This window comes from Haematobia irritans, chromosome 4 (genome assembly GCF_050003625.1).
Source record: "Haematobia irritans isolate KBUSLIRL chromosome 4, ASM5000362v1, whole genome shotgun sequence".
Taxonomy (NCBI): domain Eukaryota; kingdom Metazoa; phylum Arthropoda; class Insecta; order Diptera; family Muscidae; genus Haematobia; species Haematobia irritans.
Window position 1 is genome coordinate 123,412,166 of NC_134400.1, and position 20,857 is coordinate 123,433,022.

Below are 20,857 nucleotides of genomic sequence, written 5' to 3' on the forward strand. Positions count from 1 at the left end.
TTTATACTATATTAATTTTTTTTAAATGAAACTTCGAAATGTGCGTTATTAAAGATTTATAGTCAGTAACAGTGCTTGATATAAACGAAATTGACTGATTTTTGGATAAAATATTATTTTTTATTGCAAAAATAACAATCTTGTAATAAAAAACTGTTTTTGTACAAAACTTTGAAATTTGGAAGGAATTCAAAAACTAACAAAAGAAGAACGTGGAGTCGAGTATAAACATACATACATAATTTTATAATATAAACATAAATTTATTTAAGAGTGAACAGTTTTTTACTAGCATTTAACACCATCGCTCTAAAATTCCTTTTATTTTTCTTTAATAATTCATTTTAAAGAAAATAAACTTTTTAAATTGTTTTAGCTGTAAAACTCGAACTTAATGCCCGCTTTTATATTTGATGGTGTCCGGCAACTCCTCGTGGACTACATTTTAATAAAGAGGAACTAAAGTTTGTTTTTTTTTACATTTCACTGTGTAATTTTTCACTATTTCCTCCTTATTTCATTTTACTGTCCCAACTCTAAAAAGAGTATAGTGCCCTTTCGTTATTTTTAACGCACCAAGAAAAAAATTGTGCCCATAATGCCAAAATGATAAACAAAACACATGTCCACACATACATAAAATGCTGCTCTCAAGGCGAAAACATAAGCTGTTTGTTTTTCAAATGTCTATTCTCTTGGTTCAGAATGTATATTCTCTTTATTCAAATTAAATAATATTTAGACTTAAACATATCAAATTTTTGGCCTTATCATAAAACAGTTTTCCGAAACAACATACAAGCGGTTTCACAGAAATTGTTCTCTTTTGACTCTTTTGCTGTGTTATATTGATATCTTTCGTCAACTCTCCCGGTTTCCATCTCTATTTCTCTCTATACTCTCTCTGTCGCTTTGAATAAAATATCACAACATATGTATGTTTAGTCGAAATTTGTAAATTTATATATGTTTGTATTCACACATATGATTTTTATGAAACATTGATGCCCCAAACATAATATATTCTAACATATTAACATAGATGTCCCAAACATTTAGTGTTAGTTTAGGAACATTACATGTTCGCACTTAAATATATTGTGGTTTAAAATCGTGCCCGAAACACATATGAACATATGAACATATGAAAAACATATTTTTCTAACAGTGCATACATTTAGATATCACTCCATCTGGACAGAATTTGATAGACTTCTACAAATTCTATAGACTCAAAATTTAAGTCGGCTAATGCTCTAGGGTGAAATATAATGATAGTAAAAAAAATATGGGAAAGATTTAAATATGAAGCAATTTTAAGGAAACTTCACAAACTTTTATTTATGATTTATCGCTCGATATATATGTATTAGAAGTCGAAGAAAATTAGAGTAATTTTTACAACTTTTCGACTAAGCAGAGGCGATTTTAAAAGGGAAATGTTCGTATTTGGACCATTTTTGTCGAAATCAGAAAAACATATATATGGGAGCTATACCTAAATCTGAACCGATTTCAACCAAATTTCGCACGCATAGCAACTATGCTTATTACACTTCCTGTGCAAAATATATGGGAGCTATATCTAAATCTGAACCGATTTCAATCAAATTTGGCACACTTGACTACACTACTAATTGTACTCCTTGTGCAAAATTTCAACCAAATTGGGCCAAAACTCTGGCTTCTAGGACCATATTAGTCAATATCGGGCGAAAGATATATATGGGAGCTATATCTAAATCTGAACCAAATTGGGTCAAAACTCTGGCTTCTAGGACCATATTAGTCAATATCGGGCGAAAGATATATATGGGAGCTATATCTAAATCTGAACCGATTTCAATCAAATTTTGCTACTATACTATACTACCAATTGTACTCCTCGTGCAAAATTTCAAGCAAATCGGGATAAAACTCTGGCTTCTGGATCCATATAAGTGCATATCGGGCGAAAGATATATATGGGAGCTATATCTAAATCTGAACCGATTTCTTCCAAAGGCAATAGGGTTCTATTCTGACCCAAATTAGGAACATGTGCCAAATTTGAAGTCGATTGGACTTAAACTGCGACCTAGACTTTGATCACAAAAATGTGTTCACAGACAGACGGACGGACGGGCATGGTTATATCGACTCAGGGACCCACCCTGAGCATTATTGCCAAAGACACCATGTGTATATCTCGTCTCCTTCTGGGTGTTACAAACATATGCACTAACTTATAATACCCTGTTCCACAGTGTGGCGCAGGGTATAAAAAATATGGGAAACATTTAAATTTGAAGCAATTTTAAGGAAACTTCGCAAAAGTTTATTTATAATTTATCGCTCGATATAAAGGGTGATACTTTTGAGGTTAGGATTTTCATGCATTAGTATTTGACAGATCACGTGGGATTTCAGACATGGTGTCAAAGAGAAAGATGCTCAGTATGCTTTGACATTTCATCATGAATAGACTTACTAACGAGCAACGCTTGCAAATCATTGAATTTTATTACCAAAATCAGTGTTCGGTTCGAAATGTGTTTCGCGCTTTACGTCCGATTTGTGGTCTACATAATCGACCAAGTGAGCAAACAATTAATGCGATTGTGACCAAGTTTCGCACTCAGTTTACTTTATTGGACATTAAACCAACCACACGAATGCGTACAGTGCGTACAGAAGAGAATATTGCGTCTGTTTCTGAGAGTGTTGCTGAAGACCGTGAAATGTCGATTCGTCGCCGTTCGCAGCAATTGGGTTCGACCACATGGAAGATTTTACGCAAAGATCTTGGTGTAAAACCGTATAAAATACAGCTCGTGCAAGAACTGAAGCCGAACGATCTGCCACAACGTCGAATTTTCAGTGAATGGGCCCTAGAAAAGTTGGCAGAAAATCCGCTTTTTTATCGACAAATTTTGTTCAGCGATGAGGCTCATTTCTGGTTGAATGGCTACGTAAATAACCAAATTGCCGCATTTGGAGTGAAGAGCAACCAGAAGCCGTTCAAGAACTGCCCATGCATCCCGAAAAATGCACTGTTTGGTGTGGTTTGTACGCTGGTGGAATCATTGGACCGTATTTTTTCAAAGATGCTGTTGGACGCAACGTTACGGTGAATGGCGATCGCTATCGTTCGATGCTAACAAACTTTTTGTTGCCAAAAATGGAAGAACTGAACTTGGTTGACATGTGGTTTCAACAAGATGGCGCTACATGCCACACAGCTCGCGATTCTATGGCCATTTTGAGGGAAAACTTCGGAGAACAATTCATCTCAAGAAATGGACCGGTAAGTTGGCCACCAAGATCATGCGATTTGACGCCTTTAGACTATTTTTTGTGGGGCTACGTCAAGTCTAAAGTCTACAGAAATAAGCCAGCAACTATTCCAGCTTTGGAAGACAACATTTCCGAAGAAATTCGGGCTATTCCGGCCGAAATGCTCGAAAAAGTTGCCCAAAATTGGACTTTCCGAATGGACCACCTAAGACGCAGCCGCGGTCAACATTTAAATGAAATTATCTTCAAAAAGTAAATGTCATGGACCAATCTAACGTTTCAAATAAAGAACCGATGAGATTTTGCAAATTTTAGGCGTTTTTTTTTAAAAAAAAGTTATCAAGCTCTTAACAAATCACCCTTTATATGTATTAGAAGTTCAGGAAAATTAGAGTCATTTTTACAACTTTTCGACTAAGCAGTGGCGCTTTACAAGGAAAATGTTGGTATTTTGACCATTTTTGTCCAAATCAGAAAAACATATATATGGGAGCTATATCTAAATCTGAACCGATTTCAACCAAATTTGGCACGCATATCAACAATGCTAATTCTACTCCCTGTGCAAAATTTCAACTAAATCGGAGCAAAAAATTGGCCTCTGTGGTCATATGAGTGTAAATCGGCCGAAAGCTATATATGGGAGCTATATCTAAATCTGAACCGATTTCAACCCAATTTGGCACGCATAGCTACAATGCTAATTCTACTCCCTGTGTAAAATTCAATTAAATCGGAGTAAAAGATTGGCCACTGTGGTCATATGAGTGTAAATCGGACGAACGATATATATGGGAGCTATATCTAAATCTAAACCGATTTCAATAAAATTTGGCACACTTGACTACACTACTAATTGTACTCCTAGTGCAAAATTTCAACCAAATTGGGGTAAAACTCTGGCTTCTGGGACCGTATTCGTCCATATCGGGCGAAAGATATATATGGACTAAAACTGCGACCTAGACTTTGATTACAAAAATGTGTTCATGGACAGACGGACATCGCTATATCGACTCAAGAGCCCACCCTGAGCATTTTTGCCAAAGACACCATGTGTCTATCTTGTCTCCTTCTGGGTGTTGCAAACATATGCACTAACTTATAATACCCTGTTCCACAGCGTGGCGCAGGGTATAAAAATAAAATTCATTTTTTGCACATCAGTTGATTGTTTTATAGTGATATCGGCCTTTTATTACCGAGTATTGTAATTGGTACAAAAAGTAATCGTCGTCCTCAACAAAAAGCGACGGCTAGAGCGAGGGCGACTTCAGAAATAAGGGCGAATGTTTGAGTTAAGTCAAGGTCGATTCCTTTGAATCAAAAATGCATTTCTTTACTTTAGGGGAAATTTGCCTTAATTAAAAGACATACGACTTTAACGGAGGAACACAAATTTCCAAAATGTGTGTCCTAAATTTTAATTAAAAGGGGGTAATTAATTAAAAGGTAATTATTTTAAAGATATTTGTCCTTAATATCTTGTAAATTTCGCATGCTAAAATTAAGGTTGCGTAATCTTTAATATCACGTAAACATTTTTTTTTTTAATATATAGAATTTCAGTTGAATTCGATGATAGATATTCTCCGAAGCACATCGGTTCAAATGGTACGCCTCCTGAAATTATATTTCATGTATCAACATTCGGATTACATAAGAATCTGGATTTATAAGAAACATTTTGGTTTGAGTTTTAGAGAAATTTGCCAAAAAAATTTGATAGCTATTTATACCAAGACCACTCAATTAGACTCTATATGTGAAAATTCTATTAATTTATCTTATAATGATTTATAGTTTATTAAAAACACAACAATTTCGTACCGCCATTAAATATAATAATTCATCAACGGTATTTTAGTTTTATTATAGATGATCATACAAATACTAACCTTTTCCACTCATTTTCCGCAAACATATTTTTACAGACAATTTTTAGTTATCTTGTTTTTATTACTAAGTCCAATTGGGTACCATTTACGTACTGGCTTTGATAACCCATATTCAGATGTGAGCTCTTCGCTAATTGAAACAAAAATTTTGTCCCAGAAAAATTCTTTCCTTTTATAAAGGGTGATTTGTTAAGAGCTTGATAACTTTTTTTTTAAAAAAAACGCATAACATTTGCAAAATCTCATCGGTTCTTTATTTGAAACGTTAGATTAGTCCATGACATTTACTTTTTGAAGATAATTTCATTTAAATGTTGACCGCGGCTGCGTCTTAGGTGGTCCATTCGGAAAGTCCAATTTTGGGCAACTTTTTCGAGCATTTCGGCCGGAATAGCCCGAATTTCTTCGGAAATGTTGTCTTCCAAAGCTGGAATAGTTGCTGGCTTATTTCTGTAGACTTTAGACTTGACGTAGCCCCACAAAAAATAGTCTAAAGGCGTCAAATCGCATGATCTTGGTGGCCAACTTACCGGTCCATTTCTTGAGATGAATTGTTCTCCGAAGTTTTCCCTCAAAATGGCCATAGAATCGCGAGCTGTGTGGCATGTAGCGCCATCTTGTTGAAACCACATGTCAACCAAGTTCAGTTCTTCCATTTTTGGCAACAAAAAGTTTGTTAGCATCGAACGATAGCGATCGCCATTCACCGTAACGTTGCGTCCAACAGCATCTTTGAAAAAATACGGTCCAATGATTCCACCAGCGTACAAACCACACCAAACAGTGCATTTTTCGGGATGCATGGGCAGTTCTTGAACGGCTTCTGGTTGCTCTTCACTCCAAATGCGGCAATTTTGCTTATTTACGTAGCCATTCAACCAGAAATGAGCCTCATCGCTGAACAAAATTTGTCGATAAAAAAGCGGATTTTCTGCCAACTTTTCTAGGGCCCATTCACTGAAAATTCGACGTTGTGGCTCGTTAGTAAGTCTATTCATGATGAAATGTCAAAGCATACTGAGCATCTTTCTCTTTGACACCATGTCCGAAATCCCACGTGATCTGTCAAATACTAATGCATGAAAATCCTAACCTCAAAAGAATCACCCTTTACTTCTGTACAATATTGAAAAATACTTGAAGTGGTCATAGGTTAGGTTAAAGTGACAGCCCGATTAAGTTTGAGGCTCACTTAGACTTTTCAGTCCATTGTGTGAAGTGGTCATCTCTTGGATTCGAATTTCACACTATATTTTCTTACCATTTTCTGGCTTGTTTGGCATATTGGGTAAATCGACAACTAACCATCGTTGGACACATTTGCTCATCTATAGTGATAATAGATCCTGGTTTGAAAATATTTTGTCTATTCTTGACAAATTTATCCCATTTGGTAGCCGCGGAAATTTATTTTTGTAAGCGTCGAATCAATGTGAATTAATAGCCTGTGGAAAAGTGTTCGTCTATGTAGCGCACTTACCATATCCATGACCTTTTTCGATCGGTATATGTATGCGTAACCTTGTTGTTAAATTCGATTTGTGGTACTACGAAACATAGAAAAACGAAAAAAGATTTTAAGAGCAACAGGTACAATATTTTGACGTATTATATCGGCTGAGAAGAACGAAAACGAATGAACAATTAAAGTAAATAAAATTAATTTAAGGAAGCGAAATTTTTCGCAATCAATTCCCTCGATATTTGTCATCCATGATTAGATAAAACATACACCCAAACAGCAGTAAACAGTCTGCTGAAAAATGGAAATCAGTAACTGTTTTCTAAAATGACAAACATTGTTGGTATACTTGGAGTTGTCGGAAAACAATTATATTACACTCATAGAAAAAAGTCTGCTAAAAACAGCAGTCGATGTCTGCTGTTATATTTTTGTACTTCAGGACCTAATGAATTTTCCCCCAAATCATATTTAAGAACCAAAAATAGTTTTTGGTATATTTTTGTACTGTAATATACTTACAAGCTCCTAAATACGATCAGCAAACATTTTGTTTGCTGGTATGCCTCAATTCGATAAATATTCAGATTTTTGGTCAAATACTAGATATTCATAAAATATTGTTTTAATTATGTTAGGATAGCTCCTAAGTTGACATTTTTATTTGTTTTAGCCAAAATAAAACATGTTTTAGTGTAATCGATCTTAAAAAATAAGAAGAAATGTTTGCTATTTCAGCAAACAATGACTGCTGTCCCTTTCTCAGTAGACTTTCTGCTGTTTTAGCAGACTTTTCTGCTGTCCCTACTAACAAATTTCTTTGGGTGTACGAATATATGTTGGAGTTGCCCAAAAATTATAAAATTAAGAAATAACAGGGGCATTTATGAGCTTTTAAGGATATTAGAGCACAGGGATATTAAAAAACAGTTTTGGTTCGTAAATATGCTTATGACAATATTTTAAAACCTACAAATTTTACAATTTGTTGTTTGCTAGAGCCTGAAGTACGGACATATAACAGCAGACACTGACTGCTGACGTTTTTCTGTGATCGGACTCCGAGCTGTACTTTGAACACAAAAAAACAGGAAAAGCAGATACTTTGTGCAATGATATTTCGATATGGTAATAACATTTAAAAAGTGGACAAAAATAAGCCACAACTGATCGATCCAACTTTAAAAATAGTTTTAGCAGCAAATCTATTATTTTTTCTAATACCAAAAAATTTTGAACTGTAACAAAACAATTTTTTTGGAATATAAAACAGGATTTTATTTTATTCAATTTAGATATTATTACTAAACGAATTAATGTATGTTTACAATTTTTAAATGGTTCTTGGATGTCTTAATTCAATTTGACCTACATATATATTTCTTGATTTTACGTTGTGTTCAAATGTTTTTGCAAAGTATGAAAACAAACAATCATTAAAATGATTTTGCATGGTGTTATTTTAATTCCGTTTTTGGGAAAATACCTTTCAACTCAGGACATTATTAACAATTATTATAATTATTATAAGGTTAAAAGAATCAAATATCGGAAAGGCTGAACATAGAATAAGTCTTAACAAATAATATTACTAAAAATAACTAAAGAAACCCCTAAAACAATATAAACATAAATTTCGTTTTACAATCGTAATCTTGATCTCTCGCATTTTCTTTATGTTATTCTGCATTAACAATACAACTATTCCACAGACTTCACTTCCCACCGAATCCCATAAGATTCCCTAAACCACCCAGACCACCGGCTGCCCCTTGTTGTAATTGACGCATCATATTCTGTAGACCACCAACACCGCCCATTTGATGCAACATGCGGGGATCAATCATCTTGGCCATTTGTTGATTTAGTTTAGCCATTTGATTTGGATTGACATTCTTGGTCATATCACCTTGTTTAAACAGGCCTTTAACACCACCCATCTTCTTGACAACGGCAGCGAATTTTGTATAGTGTGAAACTAATTCTTTAACTTCCCGTTCGGTAACGCCTGAACCTTGAGCAACACGAACACATCGTTGCGGTTGTTTACTGAATAGTTTGGCTCCATCGCGATTATCCAATTCACCATCACACATACTGTCCATCATGGTCATCATGCGTTTAATGCGTGCCATCGATTCTTGTTCACCACCTTTGGTCATGAAATCTTGTGAAAAACCAGGAATCATACCCATGATCTGAGAGAATGGTCCCATTTTCATAATATTTTGAAATTGTTCATACATATCACGGATGGTGAATTGCCCGTGTTTGATTTTTTCTAAAAGTTCTTCATTGCCATCCAGTTTAAGTTCATTGACCTGAAAAAAAAAAAAAAAAAAAAACAAAATACATTAGTTGATATGCAATAAACAATTATTGCCAAATATCTCATTAGTGATTTTGAACATTATTGATATATTCAAAAGCAGTAATAGATTTAAAGAAATTTGGTCTACGTTTTTGTGGTGTTGCGCCGAATGTGGTTTGTCATTGTATAAAGGAATGACCAATTGCAGTTTTGTCAAAAACTGCCCAAATTCAATACCTATGCAATTTATTCAATAATAGGCAAAACTGGAAAGGTAAAAACAGATTGAATTCATAAATTTGTCAATGGGCAATTCTCAAAGATACTGAGGTGCAATGATTAGCATATCCACCTTGCTTGGGTTCAATCAGAGTTTTGACCTAACACAATTTTTTTCAGCGGCATATTACACCCTGTCTGTAATACTGGAGATATTTAAGGATGTTTCAAAGTTTCTCCAATTAGTTTTACGGTAATATGAAATGCTGTTCGGACTCGACTATAAGGAAAAGAAGGTCGTTTGTCATTGAGCTAATCATAAAATAAAAGTCGAAATTATAATCTGGCCATAATCAACTAACTGGATTTTTTAAACGAAGGAAATAAAATTTGATTTGGAATATTTCTACCATATAAAGAAAAAGACCCAATCATAAAAACAATTATGGACTAATCGTATGAAATATCGATTAGTGGCAAATACTTTTCATTTTTAATTTGGGACGAAAGGTATTTTTGAAAATTGCCACTATCGATTGCAGCTACCAATCAGGTCATTGCGCGCTATCCTAACCACATGGTTACATAGATATTTAAATGAGACAGATGTCTTGGAATACTATTCATTCCTGCTTTCAGTCTTTGAAATATTCCTAATTGACTAGTGCTATCAAATTCTTTAATCACTTGTAGTTATACATACCTTATCGATCAACCCTTCGATATCACCCATTCCCAACAGCTTGCTTACAAAAGGTTTCGTCTTAAATGGTTCCAAATCGTCAATATGTTCACCAGTACCAATGAAAATAATAGGTGAGTTTGTAGCTGCGACTGCTGACAAAGCACCACCACCCTTGGCATGGCCATCCAATTTGGTAATGATAACAGAACCAATGTCAACTTTCTCTTTAAAAGCCTTAGCTTGAGATTCACAAGCTTGACCAATGGTGGCGTCCATAACAAAAATAATATTATCTGGGTTTACAGCATTCGACACGGCCAACATCTCTTCGAACAATGACTCTTCCTGTTTGTGACGGCCGGAAGTATCGACAATTATCATTTCGAAGCCTTCTCGTTTAAACATATCCACACCTTCTTGGGCAATTACCACTGGATCAATTTCCGTATAACTACCGTAGAAAGGTATTCTTGCTTTAGTGGCATTCTGTTTCACTTGATCGTAGGCACCAGCACGGAATGTATCCGCACACACCAGACATGATTTCCAATTGCGTTTTTGATAGTGATAGGCTAGCTTCGTACAAGTTGTAGTTTTACCCGAACCTTGTAGACCGACAAACATGATAACATTGGGCTTACCCTTGACGGGTTGATATGGTTTCACTCCAGGATCTACCAACTTAATTAGCTCCTTAAAGACGGCACTTTGAATCATCCGTCTTTTGTTCAGTCCTCCTGCCATTTCATCAAAATCGATGACAGCTTTAACATTTTCCCGCAACTGTTTAACCTGCCTTATGTTAACATCAGCTTCCAAGAGAGCAGCACATATTTCTTTTAGCATAGAATTTAAGGCTTCTTCATTGATGACAGTGGCTTTGCTCAGTGAATGCAAGGCAGTCGTAATTTTCCTTCCCAAATCTGCTAAAACCATTTTGCTGGGTTTATTCTAGCGAACTTACAAACGGACTATAAATTCTTATCGAATAGCTTTATGTTTAATTTCTCTGAATAGTTTACTTTTCCAACAAAGAAGAATTCACGTAAATACAAAGCAGAAAATCCTCTTACTTTCCTTGCTTTTCCTTTTTGTTCAACAACGACGTATTTTGACACGTAGTTTGACGTAAATGCGTGCTGCTACATTTCTAAGCCGAAGTGAAATTAGTTACGGCGTTAATTATATTGTGAATGAACTAAACAGCTGTCGAAATCATAGCCCATAGACCAAGTAAGTAAGTAAGTAAATTTATTTGAGACTTTTTTCTTTTCGATTACAATGTTGATTTGTGTTTATCGATAATTTTATGGAAAACTTAGAACTATATCTGTCTTGTTCTAATACACAATATATGGGGTAAAATAGCAACATGCTTTTATGAATGTATCGATTGTGCGTAAATTGCACATAACATGAATGGAAATAAGGCTTGCTCCTTGCCTTTACTGTTGCTTACAGAGCGTGAGTGTCTGTGAAAATAAATAAATAATTTAATAATATCTACAACTACATAACGCTTAGGAACGATATAACAAAAATTGTATGTTAGCAACGAAAGCTAGCATAATCGCTAATTATAGTATAGTGGTAAGTATGTTTACATTAATATCACAGTTTGATCGAATATGCTGTTTGCATTTTATAGGTACATTGGTAGTAAAAAATAAGTGTATAGATCAATTGCTTTTCAATACGATTATGTTTATACAAAATTATTTGTAAATATTAGATAATTGTGTAAGTGTAGTAATTATTTATAATTATACTGTTTTATCCTCTATGAGTTCCAGGATAAGATTTCTGGTAGAATTGTGGTAAGATGTCGTTGGCTGATTCATTGTCAAGTGTTTCGTTAATGATGGCAACAGGTGAAAGGTAAGTTGAATCAAACCAATGTAAATTTTGTTCTATATTAAAAATTGTTGTCAGCAGATCGTTTTCGTGTGTGGCTAACCTCTCCCCCATAGACCAAGAAAATGTATAGATGGCTTATGTCAATTCACAATGATTTTGTTTATTTGCAGTCATAGACCAAGAAAATATAGAGACATACCTTGATAATTCACCATGGTTTTGTTTATTTGCAGTGCGCAGTCATTCCACTCAATTGCGCAGTCAAGTGACTCAATTTATTTTTGGAAAACGAGAATAACCGTATAAATTAGTCAATTTGCATTACAAAAAAGGTGTGGATGAATAGTATTTTATAAACTTTCACAATATTTGGTGTTTCAACGAGAGAACAAGGGAAAGAAAACAAATTAAAGCCAAATTAAAAAATCACTCAATTGCAGACGAAAAAGAGCCATCTACGGTGTGCAGACAAACTACAGCGCTGTGAATTCACTTGAGATGTCTATACCTTCCTTGGTCTATGTTGCAGTGCGCAGTCATCGCACCATAGACCAAGGAAGGTGTAGACATCTCAAGTGAATTGTTGAAAGCAAGCAATTTGCAAGGCCATTTGATTTAATGTTGGAGGTGGGATTCACTATCAAATTGATATGGCGTTACCTATGAAAAATGCTCATCCTTGTGTTTGTTGGGTTTTCTCAAATTTTAAAAAACGTGATAAGTCGACGTTTTGATTACTATGTTAGCCGCTAAATCATATCAGTCCTTTTTGGTTTACTTTACTTCTTTAATAAAAGCACTATGTACAACAATAAAATACGTTTTAAGGCATTTTTCTTCCAAATTGTAAATTTGGTCCGCTGGAGTGAATTTTGGTCCGATTTTGGAAGAAATTTGGTCCAAAATAAAATTTCGTTGTGGCAACGCTGGTGCGCAGTCATCGCACCATAGACCAAGGAAGGTATAGACATCTCAAGTGAATTCACAGCGCTGTAGTTTGTCTGCACACCGTAGATGGCTCTTTTTCGTCTGCAATTGAGTGATTTTTTAATTTGGCTTTAATTAGTTTTCTTTCCTTTATTCTCTCGTTGAAACACCAAATATTGATTCATAAACCAAAAAATGTATAGACGTCTTTGTCAATTCACAATGATTTTATTTATTTGCAGTGCGCAGTCATCGCACTAAATTCATAGACCAAGAAAATATAGAGACATACCTTGATAATTCACCATGGTTTTGTTTATTTGCAGTGCGCAGTCATTCCACTCAATTGCGCAGTCAAGTGACTCAATTTCTTTTTGGAAAACGAGAATAACCGTATAAATTAGTCAATTTGCATTACAAAAAAGGTGTGGATGAATAGTATTTTATAAACTTTCACAATATTTGGTGTTTCAACGAGAGAATAAAGGAAAGAAAACTAATTAAAGCCAAATTAAAAAATCACTCAATTGCAGACGAAAAAGAGCCATCTACGGTGTGCAGACAAACTACAGCGCTGTGAATTCACTTGAGATGTCTATACCTTCCTTGGTCTATGCTAAATTGTGCAGTCAAATGACTCAATTTCGTTTTGGAAAACGAGAATTAGGGTACAATTCAATTATCCAACTTGCATTAAAGAAAAGGTGTGGATGTACAGAATTGTATATCTGTGGATTTATGACAAAACCCCATATGTCTAAAAACTCAATTTCACAAGAGAGCGACAATACACCTTTAAGGGGTCACAAAAACTTCTGTAGAAAAGATCTGGAAAATGTTTAATATTTATGTGATAGACCTTTTCGGTAGCTTATTTTTAGACTTTGCCAAAACCACCTAGCACCCTCCGATTCAGAGAAAATTAGGAATTGGCGACTTATGTTGTTTTGTCATATATTTTATTGTATAGCTGATAGCCTAAGTAGCTAATGCTAGATTTTCTCTCTATTATTCTTATAATTACTATAAGTTTAATAAATAAATAAATAAATAATTTTATTGTAAAAAATAACATATCTTCATTTATGTATGGTGTTTTGTCGCATTGAATCCTGAATCAGGATTCAATGGGACAATATCAGGATTCCTTATCATATTCTGACTAAAAATCAACACAACTGAATATACATATGTATGCGTTTATTATACCCTTCACCACTACTGTGGTACAGGGTATAATAAGTTTTTGCATTTGTATGTAACGCCAAGAAATAGTGGTCATAGACCCATCTTTTAGTATACCGATCGTATACCTTAGAATTAAATTCTGAGTCGATTTAGCGAGGTCCGTCTGTCTGTCTGTCTGTCCGTCTGTCTATATATGTAATTTTGTGCACAAAGTACAGCTCGCAATTTAAGTCCGATCGTCCTCAAATTTGGTATACGGTCGTTTCTTGGGACAGACACAATCGCTATTGGTTTTGGAAAAAATCGGTTCAGATTCTACCAATGCTTGGTAAATTTGATTGGAATCGGTTCAAATTTAGATATAGCTTCCATATATATCTTTCGTCCGATTTGAACTTATATGGCCACAAAAGCCAGAGTTTTGCCGTGATTTGCTTCAAATTTTGCACAAGGGGTACATTTAATAGTATCGTTGTGTCAAATTTTGTTAAAATCGGTTCAGATTTAGATATAGCTTACATATATATCTTTCGATATATATGTAACGATACTTTTGTATGTGCCAAATATGGTCACATACAATAATATCGTTAAATTTTGCACAAGCGATACTTTTAACGATACTATTGTATGTGCCAAATATGGTCAAAATCGATTCAGATTTAGATATTGCTCCCATATATATCTTTCGTCCGATTTGAACTTATATGGCCTCAAAATCCAGGGTTTTGCCGTGATTTGCTTCAAATTTCGCACAAGGAGTACGTTTAGTAGTATCGGTAATTGTGCCAAATTTGAAATCGGTTCAGATTTAGATATGGCTCCCATATATATTTCCGTCCGATTTGCACTCATATGACCAGGGGGGCCAAAGTTATACTCCCATTTACGTGAAATTTCGCATAGATAGCAGAATTATTATTCTAACTATACATGTCAAATTTAGTCAAAATCGGTTCAGATTATATATAGCTCCCATATATACGTACACCAGAGTTGGGGAAATATGGTAGACTGTTACACATTTTAGACCCATTTTCAATGGAAGTTTCCTCCTATTAACTGGATAGCGTTAGCCGATTTAAATTTTAATTCTAGAGATTTTGTAGAAGTAAAAAAATTGTATCCTTTATATAGCTTCCAGCAAATGTGAAGTAGTTGAGATGGTAACACAATGGTAACCCTATGGCCTACATAGGGGTGAAGGGTATAATATGGTCGGCCCAGCCCGACTTTAGACTTTCCTTACTTGTTTTTATTTGTTTTTTTTTTTTTTTTTGACAAAACACCATGAATCGAATTAAAAAAAAAATGGCCCATTACACAAACCTTATGTGGACTTATGTTATTTTGTCAAAATTATCATACAAATATTTCGATTTTATTTTACAACATATTGTTACGAATTTGATAATTATAGATATAAGTTTATTTAAATTAGTTTCCGTTAATTTAAAATTTCAAATTGTAACGATAAAATTTTGCTATCACTTGTTGGAATCATCTATTCATTTTCTAGTATTTTCCTGAATTTCTTTTAATGTTCTTTTGTTTGCTTACCGAAATGTTAGTTCTTACTCTCTCATAGAATAACAACCCCTTTGCTTTGTTATTTTGCTTTCTCATTTCATCTCATTGTCTATTGTCATTGTTGTTGTACTGCGAGCATATATCTATGTGAGTGTGTATGAGTTTGGCAGCCACCAGACGAATTACTTAATGGTCGTAGATCCTTCTAGCATTGTCTAAGAATGTTCTGGCGTTGCCAGAATATTGTAGTGCTACCAGAATGTTCTCGTATTGCCACACCGTCATATATAAAAGCGCTCGCATGCTGCTTGCGAGTCAGTCTTAATTAAAGAGTCAAACGAATAACTTCAGTGTGAACGAATTGTAAAGTGTGAAGTCATAGTAAATAAATTGTAGATTGTCGTTATTTAGAAGAACTGTGTTTTAATTGTCGGGTAATTAAAAACGCCTAAATATAAAAACGTAACAATTGGTGTCAGAAGTGAAATAACGAAAAAAAAAAATCTACAATGAAGTTTAATGAGCTTCGTGTGGAAGACTTAAAAAAGGAATTGAGCAAACTGGACCTGCCGACAACAGGCAATAAGGCCCAGCTTCAAAAGCGTCTACTGGAAGAGTTTGAACGGCGTAATATGGACATTGCGACGCATGAGTTTGATTATAAGGAGGACATTGACGAATCAATACTCGTCAATACCAGCAGTGTAGAAAATCCATCTGTGGCTTCAAGTGTTGTGGATTACACCTCAATGCTCAATGTTTTAAGCAAAATGATGGAAGAAAACTCTAGAAAAATCATGGATGAGAATTCTAGAAAAATGGAAGAAATTTCTAGAAAAATGGAAGAAAATTCTAGAAAAATGGAAGAAAATTCTAGAAAAATGGAAGAAAATTCTAGAAAATTGCTGAAAGAAAATGCCCTACAAATGGAAGCAAATTCTAGAAAAATGGAAGAAAATTCTAGAAAATTGGAGGAAAAATTCGACGAAAATTCTAGAATGGTCAACGAAAAATTACAACAAATTTCTGAAGGCATGGAGAAACGTGTGGACCATATAGAAAATCAAATTGTGGAATTGGATAAGAAATTTGTGGTTCACGATGAAAAATTTCTACACCTTGAGAAAAAAATGTCAGAGCTGGAAATTAAAGGTGGTCCAGTGCGCGTCATCGAGGGCTCAAAAATCAAAGCTCCTGTTTTCGATGGCTCAACGTCATTTGATGTCTTCAAATTCCAATTCGAAATGGTTGCTTGTAGAAATTTGTGGAATGACGATGATAAAGCAATTGAACTTCTATTGGCATTAAAGGGCAATGCTGCTGATGTGATACAAAGCATTCCCGCTGCTTCTAGAAATAACTATAATGAAGTAATAGCGGCACTTCAACGCAAGTATGGTGGAGAGCACAAGCAGGACATCTTCAGAATGGAATTGAGAGGAAGAATCCAGAAATCGAATGAAACCCTACAAGATTTCGCAACAGAAGTTGAGCGGCTAGTGCTTTTGACATACCCAGGTGAGAGTCATCCTCTTGTGGACCGCATCAAGATTGAAACCTTCGTCAATGGAATTCGAGACCCAGATATAAAATGTGCAACATATGCGTCACAAAAGGCTACATTCGCTGAAACAGTAACATTCGCACTTGCACAGGAGACTGCGAGATTGCTAGCGCGGCCTCAAATTCACAAGGTACGTAAAGTAGAGACAGAGTGTGATGAATCAAAGTCCGTTATTGAGTCGATGAAAGAGGCCATGAAGCAGGCAATGCAAGAAATGAAGCAAGAGGCAAATAAATCCCGGATCAAATGCTATAACTGTGATAAGCCGGGACATCTAGCTCGAGAATGCAAAGCACGACGCAAACGGTCAAGGTCCACATCACCATCTCCATTAAACAATAGCCATAAGAAGGTGACCCCACAGTCAAGTGAGTCACCTTTAAACTAAATCGAGCTAGTTCAGCGGGGCAAGAGCTGGCTCCCACAGACGATGGCCCCACCATCTCCATAGCAATAGTTCAACAGAAAAATAACAATTTAACTATTGCGGGTGTTATTAATGGCGACAAGCGTACTTTGACGTTGGATACTGGTGCATCAAAGTCTATCATTAGATCTGATTTAGTAAAAGGAAAAGTTACACCACTGATTGGAGTCAAGCTACGCACGGCTACAGGGGAACCCGCAACCGTATATGGAAAGGTCACCGTAAAATTAACTATTGCTAACAAATCCGTTACTTATGATTTCATTGTGGCCGATATAGTAGACGAAGTTATAATTGGAGCGGATTTCATGATTGCTTTTGGCCTCAATCTGGATATGAAGCGTCGTGTAATGACATGGTGCGATGCCGAAATAACGGTAAACGTGGGATACGACGAGAATACACCTGTCAGACGTTTGACAACGAGCCAGTCAGAGTCTATACCACCGAATGCCGAAGCAATTATATGGGTTTCTATGAATGGAGATTGTGAAGTCGGCCAATTGTGGGTTGTTGAACCAGCAGAAAACAAAAGCAACAACATCTTGATAGCAAATGCCCTGGTAACAACGAACGAAGAGAGACTAATACCAGTTCGTGTCTTGAACATGTCTGACAATCATGAGCAAATTGCAAAATTTTCTGATATTGGAAAATGTACACCAGCCGAGGCAATAGTCAATTTGGAAGGCAACTCATCAAAGACACATGGAGCAGTGAGAAAACATCTAGAAGGGTATTTTGAGGCTTGGACACGTCATCTATCGCCGTCAGAGAGAAATAAAGCCAAGCAATTGTTGCGGAAAAACGCCTCTGCTTTTGCTTCTGAAAAGGGAAATCAAGGAAGAACATCTGTAGTGAAACATGAAATTAAAACCGCAGAAGAAAGGCCCATAAAACAGGCACCACGAAGTGTTCCCCTGGCAAAAAGAGACGAAGTTCAAAAGCTCATAAAGGAAATGGCGGAGAGTGGAGTGATCGAGCCATCATCAAGTCCTTGGTGTTCCCCAGTTGTGCTGGTCAAAAAGAAAGATGGAAGTACCCGATTCTGCGTGGACTACAGAAAACTGAATGATGTCACCAAAAAGGACAGTTATCCGCTTCCACGCATTGATGACACGTTGGACACACTAGCCGGAACAACATGGTTTTCTACGCTTGATTTGCAGAGTGGATATTGGCAAGTAGAGATCGCCGAGAAAGACAAGGAAAAGACGGCTTTTGGCGTTAATGGCGGTCTCTGGCAATTCAATGTAATGCCGTTCGGGCTCTGCAACGCTCCGGCTACCTTCGAAAGATTGATGGAGCGGGTACTGAAGGGGTTGCACTGGAAGTCGTGCTTGATATACTTGGACGACATCATAGTGATGGGCAAAACATTTGACGAGCACCTTAAGAACTTGAAAGACGTTATCCAGCAATTGTCAGCCGCTGGTCTACGCCTTAACGCAAAGAAATGCTCCCTTTTCCAGCGGGAAGTGAAATACCTGGGTCATCATGTGACTGCAGAGGGCATATCCACCGATGAAGACAAAATCCAAGCTGTCAGAGATTGGCCACGACCCCGAAATCTCCACGAATTAAGAAGTTTCCTTGGGTTATGTACATATTACCGACGATTCGTCCCAAACTTCGCCAGCATCGCCGCTAGTCTCCATAAATTGACGCAAAAAGGTCAGAAGTTCCAGTGGAGCGACGAACAGGAGGATTCATTCCAACATTTAAAAGAACTTTTATGTTCAGCTCCTGTTCTAGCGTATCCTATTCCGGGCGAAAAATTTGTTTTGGATACAGATGCTAGCGCGCATGGTATTGGAGGTGTGCTATCCCAACAGATAGACGGCAAGGAGAAGGTCATCGGATATTTCAGCCGAACGTTGTCCAAGCCCGAAAAGAACTACTGTGTAACGCGACGAGAGCTGCTAGCCGTCATAGAGGGTGTAAAACATTATCATAAATATTTGTATGGACAACACTTCTTGCTCAGGACTGATCACTCAGCTCTACGATGGTTGCTCCAATTCAAGAATCCGGAAGCTCAACTGGCACGTTGGATCGAGAGGCTCCAAAGCTATGATTTCAGTATCGAGCATAGAAAAGGTGGAAAACACGGTAACGCTGACGCTTTGTCACGTCGACCTTGCAGTATAGAATGCAAGCACTGTTCGAAAGCTGAACATAAGGAGGAGATTGTTGATATTCGGCTGTTACACATCGAATCTGGGGTGGACTGGCCAACAGAACAGCGTAAAGATCCCATTTTGAACAAAATTATTTCGGCAAAGGAAGAGAACAAGAAACCCAGCAAGAAAGACATCGCAGCCGAAAGTCCACTTATGAAAGCATACTGGGCTCAATGGGATAGTTTAGTTCTAGTCAATGGATCCCTGCAACGTAAATGGGAAAGCGAAGATGGCAAGAGCAGCCGAAATTTGATCATCGTGCCGGATTCCAAAATAAGAGAAGTTTTGGCGGAGTTCCATAATGGTCCCAGTGGAGGTCATCTGGGAATAACCAAAACAGCCGAGAAAGTGAAGCAACGATTCTACTGGGTTGGATGCCAGAAATCAATTGCTGAATGGGTAGCCAATTGCGAGAAGTGCATGAAGGCGAAAGGTCCAACAAGGAAAAGTCGAGGTCCTATGCAAGAATATAGACCAGGAGCCCCGTTTGAAAGAATAGCAATGGACGTGGCAGGCCCTTTCCCAGTAAGTGATTCTGGAAACCGTTATGTCCTTGTGGTCATGGATTACTTCAGCAAATGGCCGGAGGTGTATGCAATTCCAAACCAAGAGGCAAAAACGATTGTGGATGTTGTCAACAATAACTGGATATGTCGCTACGGTGTGCCGTCCGAGATTCACTCAGACCAGGGAAGAAATTTTGAATCGGCCATATTCAAAGAGATGTGTGAATCCCTTGGTATCAAGAAAACGAGGACTACACCATTACATCCACAATCCGATGGCATGGTAGAAAGGTTTAATCGCACTCTGGAGGAACATCTTCGAAAAGTAGTGGACAACGGCCAGAGGGACTGGGACGAGCATATACCAAAGTTTTTGCTGTCGTATAGATCTGCCATTCATGATTCCACCTCTCGAACACCGGCCAATGTTCTATTCGGAACTGAGTTGAAGTTGCCTGGAGATCTGATATTCGGCGCTAAACCTAATGAGCTCGCCATGGAAAAAAACAGAAACGACATCCCAAACACTTTCGGTGAAGTTCACGAATCAGTGCGCAACAAAATAAAAATGGTCAGCAACAGAATGAAGGCGAGATACGATCGTGCTGTAAATACTGAGGGCTTCCAAGAAGAAGAATTGGTTCTGCTGTTTAACCCGCAACGAAAGAAAGGATTGTGTCCTAAACTGCAAACACAGTGGGAAGGCCCATACAAAGTCATCAAGAAGATCAATGATGTTGTATACCGGATTCAGAAGGACGACAGCCCTAGATCAAAGATGAAAGTTGTACATCTGGAACGATTGACTCCTTACGGAACAGGTT

General features: G+C 36.7%; 1 protein-coding gene across 1 annotated transcript; it reads right to left on the reverse strand.

Annotated features, from left to right (window-relative positions):
• Positions 1-7,888: 7,888 nt before the first annotated feature.
• Srp54k (signal recognition particle 54k) lies at positions 7,889-10,993 on the reverse strand. The gene is made up of 2 exons (XM_075308401.1): positions 9,870-10,993; positions 7,889-8,957 (listed from the first exon to the last, which is right to left on the reverse strand). Exons 1-2 carry the CDS (start codon positions 10,785-10,787, stop codon positions 8,352-8,354), a joined length of 1,524 nt encoding a protein of 507 aa, XP_075164516.1. The 5' UTR covers positions 10,788-10,993; the 3' UTR covers positions 7,889-8,351.
• Between the last annotated feature and the right edge of the window lie 9,864 nt (positions 10,994-20,857).

Coding starts and splice junctions, on each gene's coding strand:
- Srp54k (XM_075308401.1), bottom strand. CDS start 10,787: ATGGTTTTAGCAGATTTGGGAAGGAAAATTACGACTGCCTTGCATTCA. Junction 8,958..9,869: donor TCGAAGGGTTGATCGATAAG/GTATGTATAACT, acceptor TTTTTTTTTCAG/GTCAATGAACTTAAACTGGA.